The sequence below is a fragment of the Notolabrus celidotus genome, chromosome 11, assembly GCF_009762535.1.
Source record: "Notolabrus celidotus isolate fNotCel1 chromosome 11, fNotCel1.pri, whole genome shotgun sequence".
Taxonomy (NCBI): Eukaryota; Metazoa; Chordata; class Actinopteri; order Labriformes; family Labridae; genus Notolabrus; species Notolabrus celidotus.
This window is the reverse complement of record NC_048282.1, coordinates 34,867,467-34,889,340: the sequence shown is the minus strand read 5'-3', so window position 1 is coordinate 34,889,340 and position 21,874 is coordinate 34,867,467. Positions and strand designations below refer to the sequence as shown.

At 40.5% G+C, this 21,874-nt stretch overlaps 1 protein-coding gene across 1 annotated transcript; it reads left to right on the top strand.

Moving 5' to 3' along the window:
- The first annotated feature begins 12,939 nt into the window (after window positions 1-12,939).
- LOC117821832 lies at window positions 12,940-21,399 on the top strand. Its single transcript, XM_034696350.1, has 6 exons — window positions 12,940-13,022; window positions 16,264-16,623; window positions 16,766-17,019; window positions 18,044-18,145; window positions 20,428-20,465; window positions 20,562-21,399. Exons 1-4 carry the CDS (start codon window positions 12,980-12,982, stop codon window positions 18,080-18,082), a joined length of 696 nt encoding a protein of 231 aa, XP_034552241.1. The 5' UTR covers window positions 12,940-12,979; the 3' UTR covers window positions 18,083-18,145; window positions 20,428-20,465; window positions 20,562-21,399.
- Window positions 21,400-21,874: the final 475 nt, after the last annotated feature.

Sequence of the window (21,874 nt, the reverse complement as noted above, 5' to 3'; positions counted from 1 at the left end):
AAACCACGGTGAACAGCCGTCTGCTGAGGTGAGTTGAGATAGTAGGACATGAAGACAGAGAAGAACTGAGTCAGACAAACGGACCTGGAACAACATCAACAGATAAAACAGACGCTTACAATGCCAATAATTATAGTAAGTAAATAAAATAGTGGTAAAGGTTTAAAACCGGTCAAATATTGGTATTATACATTACTGAGGGCTGGTCTAAGCCTGCGCCAGTCCTTACTGTAAGCTTTATAAAAAAGAAAGTCTTTAGCCTTCTTCCAAAAGTAGGAAGGGTGTCTGCCTCTTGGACCCTGACTGGTAAATGATTCCAAAGGAGAGGAGCCTGATAACTGAAGGCTCTACCTCCCATACTACTTGTAGAGACTTGGAGTACCATGAGTATACTGGGAGCACCATGTTCAAGAGGGGTAAAAGAACATAATGAGATCTCGGTGCTGGACCTTGAGGAGCAATCCATATGAGATGACTGATGGCAATAGTTGTGAAAGCTTAGAACAGGTCTTATATTGGTATTATACATTACTAAGGGCTGGTCTAAGCCTGCGCCAGTCCTTACTGTAAGCTTTATTAAAAAAGAAAGTCTTTAGCCTTCTTCTAAAAGTAGAAAGGGTGTCTGCCTCTTGGACCCTGACAGGTAAATGATTCCAAAGGAGAGGAGCCTGATAATTGGAGGCTCTACCTCCCATACTACTTGTAGAGACTTGGAGTACCATGAACATACTGGGAGCACGATGTTCAAGAGGGGTAAAAGAACATAATGAGATCTTAGTGCTGGACCTTGAGGAGCAATCCATGTGAGATGACTGATGACAATAGTTGTGAAAGCTTAGAACAGGTCTTATATTGGTATTATACATTACTAAGGGCTGGTCTAAGCCTGCGCCAGTCCTTACTGTAAGCTTTATAAAAAAGAAAGACTTTAGCCTTCTTCTAAAAGTGGAGAGGTGTCTGCCTCCTGGACTCTGACTGGTAAATGATTCCAAAGGAGAGGAGCCTGATAACTGAAGGCTCTACCTCCCATACTACTTGTAGAGACTTGAAGTACCATGAACATACTGGGAGCACGATGTTCAAGAGGGGTAAAAGAACATAATGAGATCTTAGTGCTGGACCTTGAGGAGCAATCCATGTGAGATGACTGATGACAATAGTTGTGAAAGCTTAGAACAGGTCTTATATTGGTATTATACATTACTAAGGGCTGGTCTAAGCCTGCGCCAGTCCTTACTGTAAGCTTTATAAAAAAGAAAGACTTTAGCCTTCTTCTAAAAGTGGAGAGGTGTCTGCCTCCTGGACTCTGACTGGTAAATGATTCCAAAGGAGAGGAGCCTGATAACTGAAGGCTCTACCTCCCATACTACTTGTAGAGACTTGAAGTACCATGAACATACTGGGAGCACGATGTTCAAGAGGGGTAAAAGAACATAATGAGATCTTAGTGCTGGACCAGTAGGAGCACTTCATGTGAGATGAGTGATGACAATAGTTATGAAAGTTCAAAACAGGTCTTATATTGGTATTATACATTACTAAGGGCTGGTCTAAGCCTGCGTCAGTCCTTACTGTAAGCTTTATAAAAAAGAAAGTCTTTAGCCTTCTTCCAAAAGTAGGAAGGGTGTCTGCGTCTTGGACTCTGACTGGTAAATGATTCCAAAGGAGAGGAGCCTGATAACTGAAGGCTCTACCTCCCATACTACTTGTAGAGACTTGGAGTACCATGAACATACTGGGAGAACCATGTTCAAGAGGGGTAAAAGACCAAAATGAGATCTTGGTGCTGGACCATTAACCCTCCTGTTATATTTGTTTCTTAGGAACAGCAATAAAGTTCCTGGGTCAATTTGACCCAGGGCATTACTAGTTATCTAGAAGTGTCAAAACCCCCAAAAATCCCAATAAACATTTTTAAAATCTCATTATCAACTCCCTTACTAACTATTTAAATCAATATTTAGTGTGATGGTGTGCTTTATTTCTCACAGATCATGGTTCAATGAGGATAACTCTCTCGTTTTTCATGAATATTCATGTTAAAACTTAGTAAAATGTTGGTAGGACTCCCTTGCAGAGAATCTTGATATGTTTTGCCCCTCCTGTGCTGAGTGTCCCCTCAATGTGGATGGAGTCAGCCCATGGGAACAGAGAAGGTGGAGTGAAATATGTCACACAGTTGCAAAGAAACAATTGGTATTGGACACTTCTGACCCCTTTTAGCCCCCACTTTGACTGCCGGGTCAAATTGACCCACGAACAGTATCTGTGTAATATAAACATGCAGGGGGGGTTGCAAATATGTGAAATTAACCATTTTCTTTTGTATGTTGATTACGCCAATGAGATGACTGATGGCAATAGTTGTGAAAGTTTAAAACAGGTCTTATATTGGTATTATACATTACTAAGGGCTGGTCTAAGCCTGAGTCGGTCCTTTCTGTAAGCATTATCACAAAGGGAAGTCTCCAACCTATTCTTAATAGCAGAGATGACGTCTGATGGCCCTGACTGGTAGATGATTCCAAAGGAGAGGAGCTTTATAACTGAAGGCTCTACCTCCCATACTACTTGTAGAGCCTTGGAGTACCATGAGCATACTGGGAGAACCATGTTCAAGAGGGGTAAAAGAACACAATGAGATCTTGGTGCTGGACCTTGAGGAGCACTTCATGTGAGATGACTGATGACAATAGTTGTGAAAGTTTAAAACCGGTCAAATATTGGTATTATACATTATTAAGGGCTGGTCTAAGCCTGAGTCAGTCCTTGCTGTAGGCATTATCACAAAGGGAAGTCTCCAACCTGTTCTTAATAGCAGAGATGACGTCTGATGGCCCTGACTGGTAAATGATTCCAAAGGAGAGGGGCCTGATAACTGAAGGCTCTTCCTCCCATACTACTTTTAGAGACTTTAGGTACCAGGGAACAAACCTGCATACTGGGAGTGTAATGTTTAAGAGTGTTGGACTCAGTATGAATGATAAAAAAAACAAACCTTGTTCTTCCTTTGCAGGACAAGCAAGTGTGAGGAGGTCTGAGTGGACAGTCAGGGCGGATCCCCTCCTGTGGAAACACCTGCAGTTTAATCATTTAAGTGTTCTCAAACTATTTGAGTCTCTCTACAAACAGAGTATATGTAGACTTGAAATCACAAACCTGCAATGTTTAATGAAGACAGTCTGATCTAAATGTGCCAGTGTGAGCAGAGAGAGGAGAAGGTGCTGTGTTTGAAGCCATGATTTAGATAACTGCAGCAATGCTTTGATTTCTTCTTTTTATCTGAGAAACATGAGTGAAAGAGATTTTAGTAAATATCAATTAATCAATCAGATTTTATTTGTAAAGCGCTTTTCATACCATCCTAAGGTTAAGAACACAATATAAGAAACTATAATAATAATAACAATACAAATAAAATAAATATAAAATAATATAGAAGTTTCTGAACGTACTGAGGAATCACTCTCATGATATCTTAATGAGGAGTCACTGGAGGTAAAATAAGATGTTAAAACTCAACACAGGAATTTGAAATCACCAAAATAAAATAAACTGATAAGATAATAAAACACTAAAATATTAAACCATTTGAATAAACTACGGTGCTATACTTAAAATAAATGATAAAATGAAATAAAATAAATGTAAAGTGATTAAAAACTTGAACTAGATATTCATTAAATAATTTAATAAATAAAATAAAGTAAGGTGAAATAAAAGTGAGATTAAAAATGTTGGTCTTGAGTTTGCTTTTAAAAATGTTTATGCTCTGTGCACTGTAACATTTTATAGCTTGCGTTCATTTTCAGGGTATATTTCAGGTGTTTTGGAAAATGACTCAACGTTTGATTAAATGTTTTGGGACATCAAACGTGTGTGTGTGTGTGTGTGTGTGTGTGTGTTTTATTTGTCTCTGTTACTTCTTCTGATGTTGGCTCAGAGGGGAAATGACGGGGCTCCACAGGTCTTGCTCAATGGCTGCAGCAGGCCTGCATGAAAACAACATTCAAAAGGGACTGCCAGGCAAACAAAAGTCAGCTCAAATATTTATTCAGAAGTTAAAGATCAACTAAAGGCATGCAACATTAATTGATATGAAGTGTGTATATATCTGAGGAGGCAAGGTGCATTAAGTCTCATGCAGATTCATTGGTTCTCTCATTTGTGTCTTGAGTCAGAGTCTTATTTTGCAATGAGGAAAACCACAACAAGAGGAGGAGAGTTCAGAGTGATGTTTTGAGGAAGAAGTTCATCTTCTCTAAAAAAGAGAGAAGTCGCTGGTAGCAAGTGAAGAAGAAGAGACGCAGCGTTAAACCATCAGAGACTCAAACATGAAGACTGGTCACAGTTTGATCTTCTTCCTCCTCCTCGGTGAGTTCTTCCTTCTTTACCTTTGTGTGTTTAAATTGTTTTTAATTCTTGCAGTCGGTCAGTTCACTGTGTGAGGAAGTTCAAGTTGTTTCTTCAGCCTAAGAGACCGGTCACAAATAATCATGGTGGAGTAAAAGGCTTTTATATGTCAAGATGTTAAAAACATTAAAGCTTGAAGAAGACTCTCTGGTGTCTGTAGATGAACAAGGTGCCATTCAGCTTCTGGTTCATCTTTTCAGTAATTTGTTTCCTCTTTCTCATACTCGGTTAAATTTTGTCAAAGGAAGTTTCTTAAGAATTAGGACACAGATAATAACAGCACATTGTCCTTTGGTCTCTAATATGGTTTAGCCTCATATCCGCATTGAAAGTCTTACTTCCTCTTTGGCCAGCGCCCCAGCCACACTTTCTCACGTTGTGCTGTAGACTGTCAGGGCAGTCTGTTGTCTGTGTGTCTCTTACTGTTAGATACCGTTAGCTTTGCATGAGAACTGAATGGACCTTAATGTGGCAGAAGACTCGGGAATGAAGTACTGATTTCAGGAAAACCGGTTTTAAACCCAAAGTCAGCATCATTCACAGAGAAGATGTCCAAATTGTAGGCTCACTTTCAAACCCTTGGTACTCACAGTTTATTGTGAAAGAGGGTCTGGTGTTCCTCCCACAGAAAATTACACTTAACACTTAATTCCTGCATCATGGTGAATATTTGCGTGACCAATTGTGATGGACATTGAATAATAAAAAAAAGGAAAACACAGAATCAGAATCAGAATCAGCTTTATCGGCCAGGTATGCTTGAACACACAAGGAATTTGACTTTAGTAAACTGTGCTCTCTTTGTACAAGGCATAAGAATAAGACCTACAAATAAAAAATAAAAATATAATAACAATAACAATAACATCAGCTATAAATACAAAAGAACAACAAATAGGCTTGACTAATATGTACAGGCTAAAATAATATGATAAAGTGCAGTGGTGAGTAGCAGAGGTAGCTTTACATTATGAAAATAGAAGTTAAAGGTGACATATCATGCAAAATTGAATTTTTAATGGTTCTCTACCTGAAATATGTGTCCCTGTCTACAAACCCCCCGAGAATGAAAAGAATCCATTCTGCCCCTGTTCTGATTTCTCCACCTTTCTGTAAATGTGTGTTGAAACCCGCCGTTTCAGTTTTCAGTGTTTTTCTTACGTCACAACGCCATCCGGTCTGTAACAGGAAGTCAGAGCTCGGAGCTTGTTCAGCCCATAGACTGTATAAAATAATACTGAATCCCTTCCCCGTTTTTCATTACCTGCACACATGTGTGCTAACAAGGAGCTTAGGAGGGAGGCATGCTAGTTGTAGGCTGTCTTAATAAACACAAAGGTCGGTTTTACTCCCCACGTCTGCAGATTTGAAGATCTAGTGGATGATTTTTATTTATTATGGATAAGTGCTAGCGCTAGTTAGTATAGCTACATAGCTACATGTCGTAGCTGTAGCTGTGTACAAAGACACACGTCGACATACTGATAAATAAAACAACAAGAAACACAGAATCTGTGACCAATCCTTCAGAAAAGGTCCTGCTGCCTTTCTGGTAGAGGTCGGGTTTACTCCTCACGTCTGCAGATTTGAAGATCTAGTGGATAATTTTTATTTATCATGGATAAGTGCTAGCGCTAGTTAGCATAGCCACATAGCTACATGTTCGTAGCTGTGTACAAAGACACACGTCTACATACTGATAAATAAAACAACAAGAAACACTAAATCTGTAACCAATCCTTCAGAAAGGTCCTGCTGCAGGCGCCTCTCCGTCAGGATCAGATTCAGAGGGTTGAAGTAACGTGATCTCTGAGCAGCCGTGTATATTCAGCCAACATGTAAACATTAGATCAACGTGCTGGACAGCCGAGGCCATACCCACTTCCTGAGGGGGCGTGGTCAGAGGGAAAACAGAGTGTTCTGAGGAGGACTGAAGAAGAGGGCTTTTCAGGCAGACCAAAATCTGATTTCAAAGTGTTTTTTTGAGCATAAACTTTAAAGACATGTTTTGGGGACCTCTTAGACCAATATATATTGATGAAATAGCGTGATATGTCACCTTTAAGAGAAGTCTGAGCCGCTGCAGCATCCAATCAGTAAGTGGTATTCGATAAGGGGGCGTGTCTGTACTTCAGCTGAAGTACAGGACTCTGAAAAAAGATGGTGTGGCTGTTTCAAGATGCTCCATAAGGAGGCACTTGAAGAAAAATAGGCTGCATGGTCGAGTCGCCAGAAGAAAGCCACTATTACACAAATGACAACACAGTTTGTTTGTTGTAATAAATTGCGTCACCCAACCACTAACCATGAGTGAAAGAAAATATTTTGTGTTATCATTCATATTCTCTGAAAAATGGCAAAGAAATCATAAATTCTGCCAGGGTATGTAAACTTATGAGCACAACTGTATATAATCTACATTAACTATCTAAATGGATAGAAAAGAGACAGTAGGCGGGATCAGCCAGCGGTGTCTTCGTACATGCGTGATGCATTAACAGTCTGGATGCTGAGAGGTGAACGCCTCCTGCTCTGAATGCAGCGAGGAGGGACTCACAGCAGCATCCACTGACTGTTGAGTAAAGTAAGAACGATACATGCTTTCATGTCAGTCTCCAAAAGTCTCCATTTAACTCCAGAAAAAGTCACTAGATTTGTAGCTAGTTGCTTGTTTGAAAAAGAGTCACTAGAGGGGTCTGAAAACGTGCTTAATATAGGGACAAAGTTACTAAGTTGGCAACACTGTTCCCCCTCTCTGAGTTCACCACTGACAAGTACCTTGGACTAGTGTTTGACTCTAACACAAAACATCAATCAGGACCACTTTAGTCAAAGAAATCATTTTCATTCAAGTTTCAGTTTTACTTAAAGCTGCTGTGAGGAACTTTTGTTTTGTATCGATTCTGGCGCCCCCTTGAGGACAAAGTGATACCTCTTATCTCTTGTCCTACTCATGCAAAAGTAGTGTTTTCAACAAAAAACTCATCCTGTTGTTTTTACCAGTCAACTTTATCAGGCAATGTGATTATTTTCCATGAAAACAGTCAAATAAAGGCTGTTTCTGAAGCAAGATGTCCATCATCTGGTCTGACACCTACCCCCTCAGGGCGGTTTCAGGCATTAAAAATGACAACAGAGAAGGTGTCAGTGTTGCTGCTGATGGTCTTGTTTGTTATTAAAGGTCATAAAGAGGCATCAGTATCATTTTCAGTCTGTTTCTCAGCCAGTTCAAAACTCCTCACAGGGCCTTTAAGGTGGTATTGCTCTGTTCTGGGAGCCCCCTGCCTTTCCATGTGCATATGTGGAATGCCAAAGAAAAGAAAAGAAAGCTTTATTGCCAATTGAGCTCGCACACACAGGGAGTTTGACATGGTGAATGGAACACTGGTACTCAACAACAAGACAGTAAGGACAATAAATATATAAACCTAAACACAAATCCATAAATTCTAAATACAAATAAAAATACTATCTGTACAAAGTAAGGTAAAGAAGCACTTTTAAAGACATGAAACAAGTTAAATAAGCCTAAGCCAGAGTGCACATGTAGTAGATGAATATAATGATAGAATATGTTATGGAATAAATTACAATATTGCACATGGCACAAAGCCTGAGGAGGGGAGAGCACACCATGCATGAAAAGCCAAGGCAGGGGGAGCAGCAGCAAAGATTCCCAGGGTACAGAACAGAGCGGGTATCAGTGACGATATGGATGACACTGGTAAAATCAAACACAGCAGAAAAAGGAGTAGCTGGGGCGGAGGTGAGTTGTAAAGTGTTTGCAGGAGGCAGGAAGAGCAGGGCAGCCCAAGAAGTTTAAAAGGAACGCCCATTTTGACATCTTCCAATTGGGTGTTAGCTGTCCGCTGAAAGGGCTGACGTTTCGATTGGCTGGCCGCACAAAGCTGGACAGAGAATGAATCGAGGAGGGTCCTTTTGGACATTTTGAAAGAATGAAACCTTGTTAATCAGCTTGAAGGGTGAAAGAAAGAAAGAGAATTGGTCTCTCTTATAAAACTGCTTCTCGCCTTCTCTGCATCACCCCTTCAATAGTAACAACGTACTATTCTCACATTGCTTCATTTAAAACAAGACGATGATGCAAGCTGATGTATCTGATCAAACATGGAGATAGTTATTATGATTCTTTGTGTTTTCAGCAACACTGCAGGATGCAAATGCTTGTCTCGGAGAAGAAGGTGTCCACGAGTATGAAGGAAGAGTCGGAGGAAAGATCACAATGAGATGCTACTTTGATGACCCCGGACAGATGAAGATCTTCTGTCGGGATGGCTGCAAAGCTGGAGACGTTCTTTTTCAAACAACTGAAGACACGGCTCAGAACGGCCGATACAGCATGGAGTCCAGAAAAACTGAGATTCCAATCTCGATCACTACTGTGTTTGTGACCATCAGAGATCTGACCAAGTCTGACTCTGGAAGGTACCGCTGCATGGCAGATGATATCTCATCAGCGTATTTGACCCAGGTGTTTGAGCTCAAAGTGGAAGACGGTGAGTTTTATCTCCTCACTGATATCCACTCATGTTCTTAATGTTTGATACAAGCTAGAGTAAAACCAACAGGTCTGTGTCGATGTTATATTTATACAGATAATATCAAACAGTCTCATTGTCTTCCTCAGCTCCAACTCTTCAACCAACAAAGAGTCCCAGACCTGTTTTTGGAACAACCCCAACAGCCACCGCCCTGGAAAAACCGTCTGCAGAGCAGGTACAGTCAGTCTTTAGTCTCATGGTTCTCAGCTGGTCCAGCCTCCGGACCCTCCTTAAAGGTGACATATCATGCAAAATGGACTTTTTAATGGTTCTCTACCTGAAATATGTGTCCCTGTCTACAAACCCCCGAGAATGAAAAGAATCCATTCTGCCCCTGTTCTGATTTCTCCACCTTTCTGTAAATGTGTGCTGAAACGAGCCGTTTCAGACTTCAGTGTTTTTGTTACGTAACAACAATATCCGGTCTGTCACGGAGTCAGAGCTCGGAGCTTGTTCAGCCCATAGACTGTATAAAATACAACTCAACCCCTCCTCCGTTTTTCATTACCTGCACACATGTGTGCTAACAAGGAGCTTAGGAGGGAGGCATGCTAGTTGTAGGCTGTCTTAATAAACACAAAGGTCAGTTTTGCTCCCCACATCTGCAGATTTGAAGATCTAGTGGATGATTTTTATTTACCATGGATAAGTGCTAGCGCTAGTTAGCATAGCTACATAGCTACATGTCGTAGCTGTAGCTGTGTACCAAGACACACGTCGACATACTGACAAATAAAACAACAAGAAACACTAAATCTGTGACCAATCCTTCAGAAAGGTCCTGCTGCCTTTCTGTCAGAGGTCGGTTTTACTCCGCACGTCTGCAGATTTGAAGATCTAGTGGATGATTTTTATTTGTCATGGATAAGTGCTAGCGCTAATTAGCATAGCCACATAGCTACATGTTCATAGCTGTAGCTGTAGCTGTGTACCAAGACACACGTCGACATACTGATAAATAAAACAACAAGAAACACTAAATCTGTGACCAATCCTTCAGAAAGGTCCTGCTACGGGCGCCTCTCCGTCAGGATCAGATTCTGGATCAGATTCAGAGGGTTGAAGTAACGTGATCTCTGAGCAGCCGTGTATATTCAGCCAACATGTAAACATTAGATCAACGTGCCGGAGAGCCGAGGCACATCCACTTCCTGAGGGGGCGTGGTCAGAGAGAAAACAGAGTGTTCTGAGGAGGACTGAAGAAGAGGGTTTTTCAGGCAGACCAAAATCTGATTTCAAAGTGTTTTTTTGAGCATAAACTTTAAAGACATGTTTTGGGGACCTCTTAGACCAATATATATTGATGAAAAAAGCGTGATATGTCACCTTTAATGACAATCAGGACCCACATTTCTGAAAAGTTTCACCTGCTTGGCCTTCATCTTTTTTTTAAACCAGCCAGTTTGAATAAAAAAAACAAACCTTGTTCTTCCTTTGCAGGATAACCAAGTGTGAGGAGGTCAGAGTGGAGGACAGTCAGGGTGGATCCCCTCCTGTGGAAACACCTGCAGTTTAATCATTTCATTGTTCTCAAACTATTTGAGTCTCTCTACAAACAGAGTATATGTAGACTTGAAATCACAAACCTGCAATGTTTAATCAAGACAGTCTGATCTAAATGTGCCAGTGTGAGCAGAGAGAGGAAAAGGTGCTGTATTTGAAGCCATGATTTAGATAACTTCACCAATGCTTTGATTTCTTCTTTTTATCTGATAAACATGAGTGAAAGAGATTTTAGTAAATATGAATATTTTCTGTTAAAATGTGTTTCCATGTGTACAATTTGAAAACTGTAACCTTTTGTAGCTCGCATTCATTTCAGGGTATATTTCAGGTGTTTCAGGAAATGACTCAACGTTTTATTAAAGATATCAAACGTGTGTGTGTGTGTGTGTGTGTGTGTGTGTGTGTGTGTGTGTGTTTCATTTGTCTCTGTTACTTCTTCCGATGTTGGCTCAGAGGGGAAGTCGGGGCTGCACAGGTCTTGCTCAATGGCTGCAGCAGGGCTGCATGAAAACACAACATTCTGCTCTGCTTGCAAAGCATGATAACCCATTTGAAGAGTTCATTTGCAAAAACAGATAACTCACTTTTAATTTTTTTAATAAATGTTTCAAAAAACATATTTTTTATTACTAGCTTTAAGTATTATCAATGAACTGAAGTTGGGTGGCTTTGACTAAGTCAAAATGACATTACTAATTAGAGGTATCAATGAAATATGTATAATCTCCTTCACATTTCATTATGTTGTGAAAAAAATATTCAAGTTACAATTATTTTTAAATTCTAATACTAAATAAATGTTAAATGTTAAATATAAATGGAGTCAGTACTCAGACTGTGGTTGTATCGATTTATGGGGCTTTTATTTTGGTACTTCCTCTAGGCTGCAGTGTAAATTTACATATTAGCTAAATATTTAGGATTGCAGAGCAACATTTAACATTTAGGTTCCAAATTTAAAATTTAAATTTAAATTAAGCATTTAGATTTAGATTTAACATTTAAATTAAATATATAACATTCATATTATATTTAAACATTTATATTTAACATTTAATATTTAGATTTAACCTTTAATATCTCAATTTAACATTCAACATTTAAGATTAACATTTGACATTTAGATTTAAGATTTAGAATTATATTTAACATTTACATTAAATATTTACCATTTATATTATATTTAAACATTTGTATTTAACATTTAATATTTCGATTTAACATTTAATATTTCGATTTAACATACAATATTTTAAATTAACATTTAACATTAAGATTTATATTTAACATTCATTTTTAACATTTAGATTTAACATTTGGATTTAACATTTAAGTTTATATTTATCACTTGGATTAAATATTTAACATTTATATTATATTCAAACATTTGTATTCTACATTTAATATTTTGATTTAACATTTAACATTTATATTTAAATTTATTTCTAACATTTATTTTTAACATTTAAAATTTAGATTTAACATTTATATTTCACATTTAACATTTATATTTAAATTTATTTCTAACATTTATTTTTAACATTTGAAATTTAGATTTAACATTTATATTTCACATTTAACATTTATATTTAAATGTATTTCTAACATTAATTTTTAACATTTATTTTTAACATTTATATTTATATTCAGCATTTAGATTTAAAATTTAGATTTAGATTTAACATTTGGATTTAACATTTAGATTTGACATTTGATACTTCGATTTAACATTCAACATTCAGATTTAACATTTAAATTTAACATTTATATTTATATTCAGCACTTAGATTTAAAAGTTATTTTAACGTATATTTACTTCACAACAGAAGTAAAGTGAAACAGATCACAGATGTTTCTTTAAATTTGATGAAAAAAAAGCAACTTTTAAAAATTCTCTCTACGTTTTTAGGACATTTTGGAGCTTAATGTGGAGAAATGTTGCTTTTATTTTCAATGTGCACAACCTTACAAATGACACCCCATAGTCTGTAGGCTCCAAAACTCCACCTCATCAGATCAGTGAATTTTTATCCACTACATCAAACCTTTGAGTTTTTCCACAATCTGACATCTTGTTGCAAACAGCTGAGTTGCCCCCTGCTGGCCTCTAAAGAGAATGCATGTTTGAAGCACTTTCACACTATTGAAACCAAGAGGATACCACAACTTCTTTTATCTGGTCTAAGGTCAAGTTGTTTAACACACAACACACTTCTTCACCACATTGGCACACCAAAACCAACATTAAAGTTCTTATCAGCTGCTCGTTTTTAAAAAGAATAATAATGTTTGATGGTGTTATGTAGATTTGGTGTGATGCATCAATATGTGTGTTTATCATATGAGGAACTAGAAGACAAAAAAACAATCTGAGCAGAGAGGAGGAGAGGAGGAGTGATGATTTGAGGAAGAACTTCATCTTTTCTAGAAAGAGAGAAGTCACTGGTAGCAAGTGAAGAAGAAGAGACGCAGCCTTAAACCATCAGAGAGACTCAAACATGAAGACTGGTCACAGTTTGATCTTCTTCTTACTCCTCCTCGGTGAGTTCTTTCTTCTTCACCTTTGTGTTTTTAAATTGTTTTTAATTCTTGTAGTCGGTCAGTTCACTGTGTGAGGAAGTTCAAGTTTTGTCTGCCGCCTCAGAGAGGTCACAAATAATCAGGGTGGAGTAAAAGCTTTAAGAAGACTCTCTGGTGTCTGAAGATGAACAAGGTGCCCTTCAGCTTCTCGTTCAAGGTCATCTTTTGAATCACTTTTTTCCACTTTCTCATACTTGGTTAAATTTTGTCAGAGTGGCGCAGTTTGTTTAGGATCAAATAACTGTGCACTATATTTAGGTTTCTAATGAAGTTGAGCCTCATATCCTTGTTGAAAGTCTTATTTCCTCTTCGACCAGCGCCCCCAGCTTCACTCTCTCTCTGTGCTGTGGACTGTCAGAGCAGGCGGTGTCTGTGGCTGCCTCTTACTGCAGCGGGGTACATCTTGTGAAGAGGACACCTTTTGCTTTGTATGAGATATCAGGAACTTGTTAAAGTGTCAGTAATGAGGAACCTGAATGACAACAAGCAGGGCAGGAGAGGGGGACATCTAAACATTTATAAGAAAGGCCTTCAACGCCTTTATTTGTATAGCGCCAAATCACAACAAACGTTATCTCAAGACGCTTTTACAAACATAGGAGGTCTAGACCACTCTATGTCAAATTATGAACAGAGACCCAACTTCAAGACAGGGTAAGACTCAGTCTGACCCCACCTTAATCCATCATGAGCATTGCACATCGCAGTATTTAGCTAGTTACAGTGGTGAGGAAAAACTTCCTTTTAACAGGCAGAAACCTCCAGCAGGACCAGACTCATGTTAGACAGCCATCATGCCTCGACCGAGTTGGGTCTGGAAAGACAGATAGAGGGGAGTAAAAGAGAGAAGTGATAGTGATGAGACGAGTCGTAGAAGCTGTTGCCGCTGGAGTCCAGCACGTCCGTATCAGCTGGAGTCCAGATCGTCCACAGCAGGAGGACGTCTACGGCAGCTCAGAGGAATCTACGAGACAATAGAGCTCAGTGACTCCAGAAAGGTCTATGGTTAGTAACTTTAATGGGACAGGCAGAGTTAAAGTAAGTGATGAGGGGGTTGGGGGGAAGGGGGTGAGCTAGGATCCCAGTGTGTCAGTGTGCCAGTTCCCCCGGCAGTCTAGGCCTATAGCAGCATGACAAAAGCTGGTCCAAGCCTGATCCAGCTCTAACTATAAGCTTTGTCAAAAAGGAAAGTTTGAAGCCTACTCTTAAAAGTGGAGAGGGTGTCTGCCTCCCGGACCCTGACTGGTAGATGATTCCAAAGGAGAGGGGCCTGATAACTGAAGGTTCTACCTCCCATACTACTTTTAGAGATTTTAGGTACAACTAGCAAAGCCTGCATGTTGGGAGCGTAGAGTTCTAGAGGGGTAATGGGGCACTATGAGCTCTTTAAGATACGAGGGTGTCTGATTTTTAAGGGCTTTGTAGGTTAAAAGAAGGATTTTAAATTCTATTCTACATTTTATTGGGAGCCAGTGTAGAGAAGCTAACACTGGAGAGATGTGCTCCCTCTTCCTAGTTTTAGTCAATACTCGAGCTGCGGCGTTTTGAACTAGCTGAAGAATCTTTAGAGACTTATTGGGGCAGCCTGATAAGAGGGAGTTACAGTAATCTAACCTGGAGGTAACAAATGCATGGACTAGTTTTTCTGTGTCGCTCTGAGATAGGAAGTGTCTAATTTTAGAAATACTGAGCAAGTGAAAATAACCAGAGTGTAATAACTGTAACATCCTCTTTAAAAAGTCAGTATGCATCCACTCTGGTTAAACAAAGATGAGGGAGCACATCTCTTTGTCTTTAAAGCTCCCCTCTTCTGTCAAGTTACGACGTTTGGATAAAATGTAAAGCCGCCCAAATCACACAGAACCAATCAGATCAGTGATGAGGCGACCAGGCTCCTTGGATAAAAGAGAGTCTCTCATGGGTCTGTGTTTCATCCGACAGGGTTAACTCTATTTCAGACAACTGCTCATCATATGTGTGACATGAAAACGATGGTGATGTTGAGTTCCTCTTTTCTGAGGTAGTGAGAGGAGTTTGTGTGAAAGCTTGCAGCAAAGTCACACCCAAGGCTCATTGAAACTCCCTTCATCAGAGTTCAGTGTGTGGCAGAGCGGAAGTGGGACCGGTTTGAGAGAGTCGCAAAAAAAAACCTTGTGACTCAAAGTGACCACGCCCCCTAGTGATGCTTTTTTTTCTTTATGTGGTTCAAACCGTTCAGTTATAAGAAAGCTCAACTTATCCATCATAATACAAGATCAGCATTAGAAAACACACATGTTGATTCTGCTGGTAAGTTTGGCTTTTTAATAAAGTAACCTAATGGGAACTGACTCACCTTTGGAGCCAGCCTCAAGTGGTCGCTAGAGGAACTGCAGTCACAGCACACCTGCTTGTCTTTACCCCTCAGCCCCTGAGGTTGTGTTTAGATGTCATCGTGTCTGAACCAAGCGGCAACCTCCGGTCTCAAACTATGAAGCCCATGCGGAAGTGCAATTCATCGAGAATCCGCTTGTGGCTGGCTGCAGAAACACAGGAAACCACATACACACCAATTCAAAAAGGACGATCTTTGCAGCATTAATAAACATGTTTACAGCCTGGTCAAAAAAGCTCCTTGGCTCTACGTACCTCATTTCTCTATCGGCACACACTGTACGGGGGTGAATTTTTTCAAATGCAACTGTTCAGAAGATATTAAGATTAAGAGTTTTTGCCCAAATAAGGACATAACTGACTTGACTTGACTGAACGTCGGGAACATATAGCTGTTGGCTAAGAGGCTCAAACTCCGCCTCTTCACGTCACACTCTGCCTGGTTGAGTTCTGCATTTCCAATATGGCCGCCGCCGTCGATTAGCTTCAAAACAGTGCTCAGGAACAGATGGGTGACGTCACGGATACTATATTTTATACAGTCTATGTATGTAACCTAATGGGAACTGACTCACCTTTGGAGCCAGCCTCAAGTGGTCGCTAGAGGAACTGCAGTCACAGTACACCTGCTTGTCTTTACCCCTCAGCCCCTGAGGTTGTGTTTAGATGTCATCGTGTCTGAACGGGCCTCACTGAAGAACAATTTGTTGAAGTTACTTTTCATGAAGTCTAAACAAACTGCTGTCAGACTGTGTTGAGTTGATAACAACTTTAATCTGCTTACATGATCAGACAGGGAGATAGTAATTATGCTTGTCTCTTTTTTCAGCAACACTGCAGGATGGAAACGCTTGTCTCTATTCCTTCCCAGGAAAAAAAATCCTGCTGACAGGAACTGTTGGAGGAAACCTCACATTCGAATGCTTCTTTGATAAGCCTGGACAAATGAAGATCCTCTGTAAGGATGGCTGCAAAAGTGAAGACATTCTTGTTCAAACAACTGAAGACACAGCTCAGCATGGCAGGTACAGCATGGAGGTTGACCAGTCGACAGTCGAATATTCTATGATTACTGTGTATGTGAGCATCGCAGATCTGACCAAGTCTGACTCTGGAAGATACCACTGCAAGGCGGGCAGTATTACCTCTCCGAGTGAAGCCCAGTTGTTTGAGCTCAAAGTTGAAGATGGTGAGTTTCAAACACACTGATGACCTGCAGCATCTAACTACACGAGTGTGTCAATTAAGACTGTTTGACAAACTTAAACTTTAACACGGGACTATGTTGTATTTGCACTGACAATAACAAACAGTTTCATTGTCTTTCTCAGCTCCGACAACTCCTCAACCACCAACGACTTCCCGACCTTTGTTCCAACAACCCCACCAGCCTCCACCCTGGAAACACCATCTGCAGATCCTGCTCTGGGAACACCTTCTGCAGATTCAGCTCTGGGAACACCACCTGCAGATCCTGCTCTGGGAACACCACCTGCAGATCCTGCTCTGGGAACACCACCTGCAGATTCAGCTCTGGGAACACCACCTGCAGATCCTGCTCTGGGAACACCTTCTGCCGTCCAGGGTACATCCACCTGTGGCCCCAGATATTTAACCACTCTGTTTACTTATTATTCTAGGGAAAGTGGTCGTTACATCCTCAGTCAAAAAAGGAAATACTGCTGAGCTGTGGCGTACTCAGGCTGTTTGAGGGGCAGGGGCGAAAACCCCAAAAATGGCACCTACTTTCAAACACTTGTACTCAAAGTTTAGGGTGAATTTAAATGTATTTAGGCAGCATTAACAAGAAAGAAGACATTTTGAGCCACTAGCACTAAATTTCCTGGATTATGGTGAAAATTTATGAGACCAATTGTGCTGAAAATTGAATTATGAAAAAGGAAAACACAGCTATTATTTATTTTTATATATTATTGATTATAGTACATACTAAACACAATACAACATAATTAACTACATGGGTATCTAGAGAGCGCTTTTCAACATTTATGCATTTGAAGGGCATCCAGAGGGCACTTTATTAGTTTTTTTTTACATAAGTGTGGCATCTAGAGGGCACCTTTTCATGCATTTTCCTCTGAAAGGGCAGCAAAGAAGGCATTTTTTATTGTTTTATCTACTACACTTGAATCCAAGAGGGCACTTGAGTGCGTTTTCTCAAAATGATGCCCCCCCTGAGTACACCACAGCTGCTGAGACAGGATGGGTGGGGAAAGTGTGATAGAGGGTGAGATGAAGATAGAGATGGACAGAGTAAAATAATAAAGCAATAACTTATGATTAACTATAGCACTTAAAATGTATAATATTAGCAACTTACAATAATAGTAAAGATGATATACGTATGTTCAACCACTGCTTCAGAGTCTGGTAGTTGGGGATTTAAATGACATGACCTTAGAGTAACACATGGGCTTGTAATGTTATTCATCATTGAAGGGCAGCATGTGCCAGATTTTTCGATGTATCCAGGATGAAAAATTGGCTGTTTTTTTTTAAACTAATTGTATTCAGGAGTTGAAGGATAAATGAAACACAAAAAATATATATTAAAAAGAAACTGTGTTCCCTGGCTCTAACAAACACAGGAGTGGTGTCTCATGTGCGGCTGGTGCTGGTCATCCTGATCATCGTGACATCAGCAGCTGGGCTGACATTCTGCAGGAAGAGGAGGACCAGTGAGCCTGAAGGTGAGGCAGCGAACCATTCTTAGAGGTTACATTGTTTTTGAGAGACTACAACTCCATCCTTGAGGACTTAGCACCAAATGTTGATCTAGGTACAGCTAGGCACAATCCTGGATGACGAACTGACCTTTGATGCTATCAATGATGCCATCTGCAGGAAGGCAAATCAGGGATGTTTATTCTTGAGGAAGCTGAGGGCCATGGATTGCTCTCTCTCGGTAGGGAGCGGGTCTTTGCCCCAAGTAGGGGAGTTTAAGTATCTTGGGGTCTTGTTTGTGAGTGTGGGTCTTGACTGAAAGAATAAGATCGCGGATACAAGCAGCTGAGATGAGTTTCCTCTGAAGGGTGTCTGGGCTCAGCCTTAGAGAGAGGGTCAGGAGCTCGGACATCCGGAGGGAGCTCGGAGTAGACCCGCTGCTCCTTCGCATTGAAAGGAGTCAGCTGAGGTGGTTTGGGAATTTGATAAGGATGCCTCCCTGACGCCTCCCTTTAGAGGTGTTCCGGGCACGTCCAACTGGGAGAAGGCTCCGGGGGAGAGCCAGAATTTGTTGGAGGGATTATATATCCCACCTGGATGGATAGATGGATGGATGGATGGATGGCACAGGTCCTTCCACTGTTATCTGAGGTTTTTTCCCCTTCTTGCGGCAGTAACTCAGTCCATAGGGACTTGGCTTGGGAACCGAAGGGTCGCCGGTTCGAGTCCCAGTATGGACAAAGTTGGGCAAGTGGACTGGTGGCTGGAGAGGTGCTGGTTCACTTGCCTGGGCACTGCCGAGATGCCCTTGAGCAAGGCACCGAACCCCCAACTGTGCTGGTTGACGGCAGTATCCTCACTCTGACATCTCTCCCTAAGCATGTTCACTGCATGTGTGTGCATTTGTATGTGTATACAAAAGAAACTGTATGTGTAGCATGTCCAAAAATAGCATGAGTGAAAAAATGGGGATTAATAAAGTACCTTTCTTTCTTTCTTTCTTGATTTTAATTGGTCGGTGAGAAGAAGGTGACGCTGACGAGCATGGCTATTTTCACCTGATTGCGCAGTGACATCAAAAAAGTTGATGCTGAGGACACTTCGAAATGAAAGTGCTGCCTTCGTTTTGTAAAACTTGTGAGTACAGAAGAGCATAAAAAAGGAACATGGTGAACACAGGCTCTTACAAATCTTCCTGGAATCTGATTTCATTGATTGTATTCTAATGTAGATTAAAGGACACTTTTAAAAAAGGCTCCTTGAAACAGTTATATCCAAGAGATACTTAGACCAGTCCATTTTTGCATTTGCAACATGTTCTGCAAAAAAATATAAAGAAGGCTTCTTGTGGCGGGGAAGAGGAACTCGAGGTGTGCTTTTATAAAGAGGAACACTGAGAATGAAAAGGTTCCTGGTTGTCAGTGAAGGGCGACAGAAGTTAAACCATCAGTGTTGAATATGAAAGCCTGTTGGATGGATGGATGGATGGATGGATGGATGGGGGTTTGAGGGGTTTTGAGTCTGTTTTAACACCTTCCATGAAAAGTTGCCGTTCTGTTAACTCAACAAGCTGGGAAATATCGTCATAGTCTGCAAAGAGACTGTCAGAGCCAAACCAGGGCCACTCAGAAGGCAAAGGCCTTCTGTTAGAGCCATATGTGTGTGTGTCAATATTATGTGTGGACTGTTTGTGTGTTTGATGCACTTGTGTGCACACTAGGTGGCGGGCGTGGCAACCCAGGTGTTAGAATGCATATAGGGAAGAAGACCCAATCAGTGGCAGGTGAGCTGCCTACCGGGACCATCATCGCCGTCGTCTTCGCCGTCTTTGTCCTCTTTGCCATCGTCTCGTCTACAATAGCTTTAAGCCTTTTATTCTACAAGTTCGTAGTAGATGCAAGTGTGGATTGATCGGCTGAGCGTTTGTTGTATGTCGATGTAAAATAAACCCTTATTGATGTTGATGCACGAAGATTGGACTTCATTCATTCATCCGGACGAGGAGGACGTGTCAACTGAGTCCCGGTAAAGCCGCCCCTCAGTGGCTTATAGGTGTTCTGTTTCGTTTGGCGAAAGCAAGCCACTACACCTTCCTTGACGACCCTCGCTACCCTCTGCATGCAGAGTTTAGACTTTCGCTAACAGGGAGGAGGTTCATCATTGATGCTAGGAGGGCCAAACAAACAGATATCTGAAAGTCATTTGCTCCAGCAGCTGTTGGGTTCCTAAACAAGCTGTAGGATTGTTGCCATTGCACAAATACAAAGGTGTATGTCCATCCAATCTAATCCAATAATTCTTTTTTTAGGACCTCACGTGGAACACGAGTACGGTGATATCACCAAGGTGAGTGTTACAGAAAATTCAGGGTACTGACTTTCTTAAATGTTTTTAAAACCAGCTGATACCAGTATAAACCAACATCTTATTCTCACTCTGCAGGATGAGGAAGTGTACGAGGTGATCTGAGAGGACGGACTCAGATGATCTTCTTTGGAGATATCTACGGGTCAAACATTTTAATGGAGGGAGTTCTCAAAAAACAAACAAATTTAGTGAATCTGTGAGGGATTGGGTTTAAGCTTTGAGATCAGAGACCAGGAAGCATCTTCTTTACACAGCAGAGGGAAATTTATTTGCAGCAGCAGAGCAGAGATGATGTGGTTCACTTAGAAAAAAAAGTGTTAGTATGAAGTAGTGGACTGCTATTTTCGGAAACAGGAACGATGCCTCTTTGCGATGATATCTGCACACCATCTTAAATCTTAACTTTAAAATTCTGAAGTTTACAGATTGGATTTTCAGCTGAACACAAAATGGAGAAACAAAGAACTCATGTTTGTCTTGCACACTTCAGGGTCTCTTCCTGCACAGAAAGTAGCCTCTTCAATTATACCGTACTGTTTCTCTCCACATCAGTTTTAAAGGTGCGACAACCTGTAATAGTTCCCATGTTGTCATGAGTTAAGTAATGATAAGTATTGTTGTTTTCTTAAGAGCAAAATAAACAGCTTTCATATGTTCTGGTTTAGTTTCACGTCCTGCCCTTGTGTTTCCCTCCACCTTGATTGTGCCTCATTAGTTTCACCTGTGTCCTGTGTTCACACCTGTCGCCTGTTACCCGGTGTGGATTTAGTCTTTACCTTCTTGTTCTCTCTGTGGTTCCCTTGTGTTTTCAGTGGGACAATTTTGGCATTTTGGTTTGTTTGGACATTTTAAGTAAGATTTTGTTCAATCTTTTGCCTTTTTGTTCTTTTGTAATAAAGCTTTATTGTCTGCACACGGGTCCTTCCACTGTTATCTGAGGTTTTTTAAAGGTGACATATCATGCAAAATGGACTTTTTAATGGTTCTCTACCTAAAATATGTGTCCTTGTCTACAAACCCCCCGAGAATGAAAAAAATCCATTCTGCCCCTGTTCTGATTTCTCCACCTTTCTGTAAATGTGTGTGAAACGAGCCGTTTCAGACTTCAGTGTTTTTGTTACGTAACAACAATATCCGGTCTGTCACAGAGTCAGAGCTCGGAGCTTGTTCAGCCCATAGACTGTATAAAATAATACTGAATCCCCTCCTCCGTTTTTCATTACCTGCACACATGTGTGCTAACAAGGAGCTTAGGAGGGAGGCATGCTAGTTGTAGGCTGTCTCAATAAACACAAAGGTCGGTTTTACTCCACACGTCTGCAGATTTGAAGATCTAGTGGATGATTTTTATTTATCATGGATAAGTGCTAGCGCTAGTTAGCATAGCT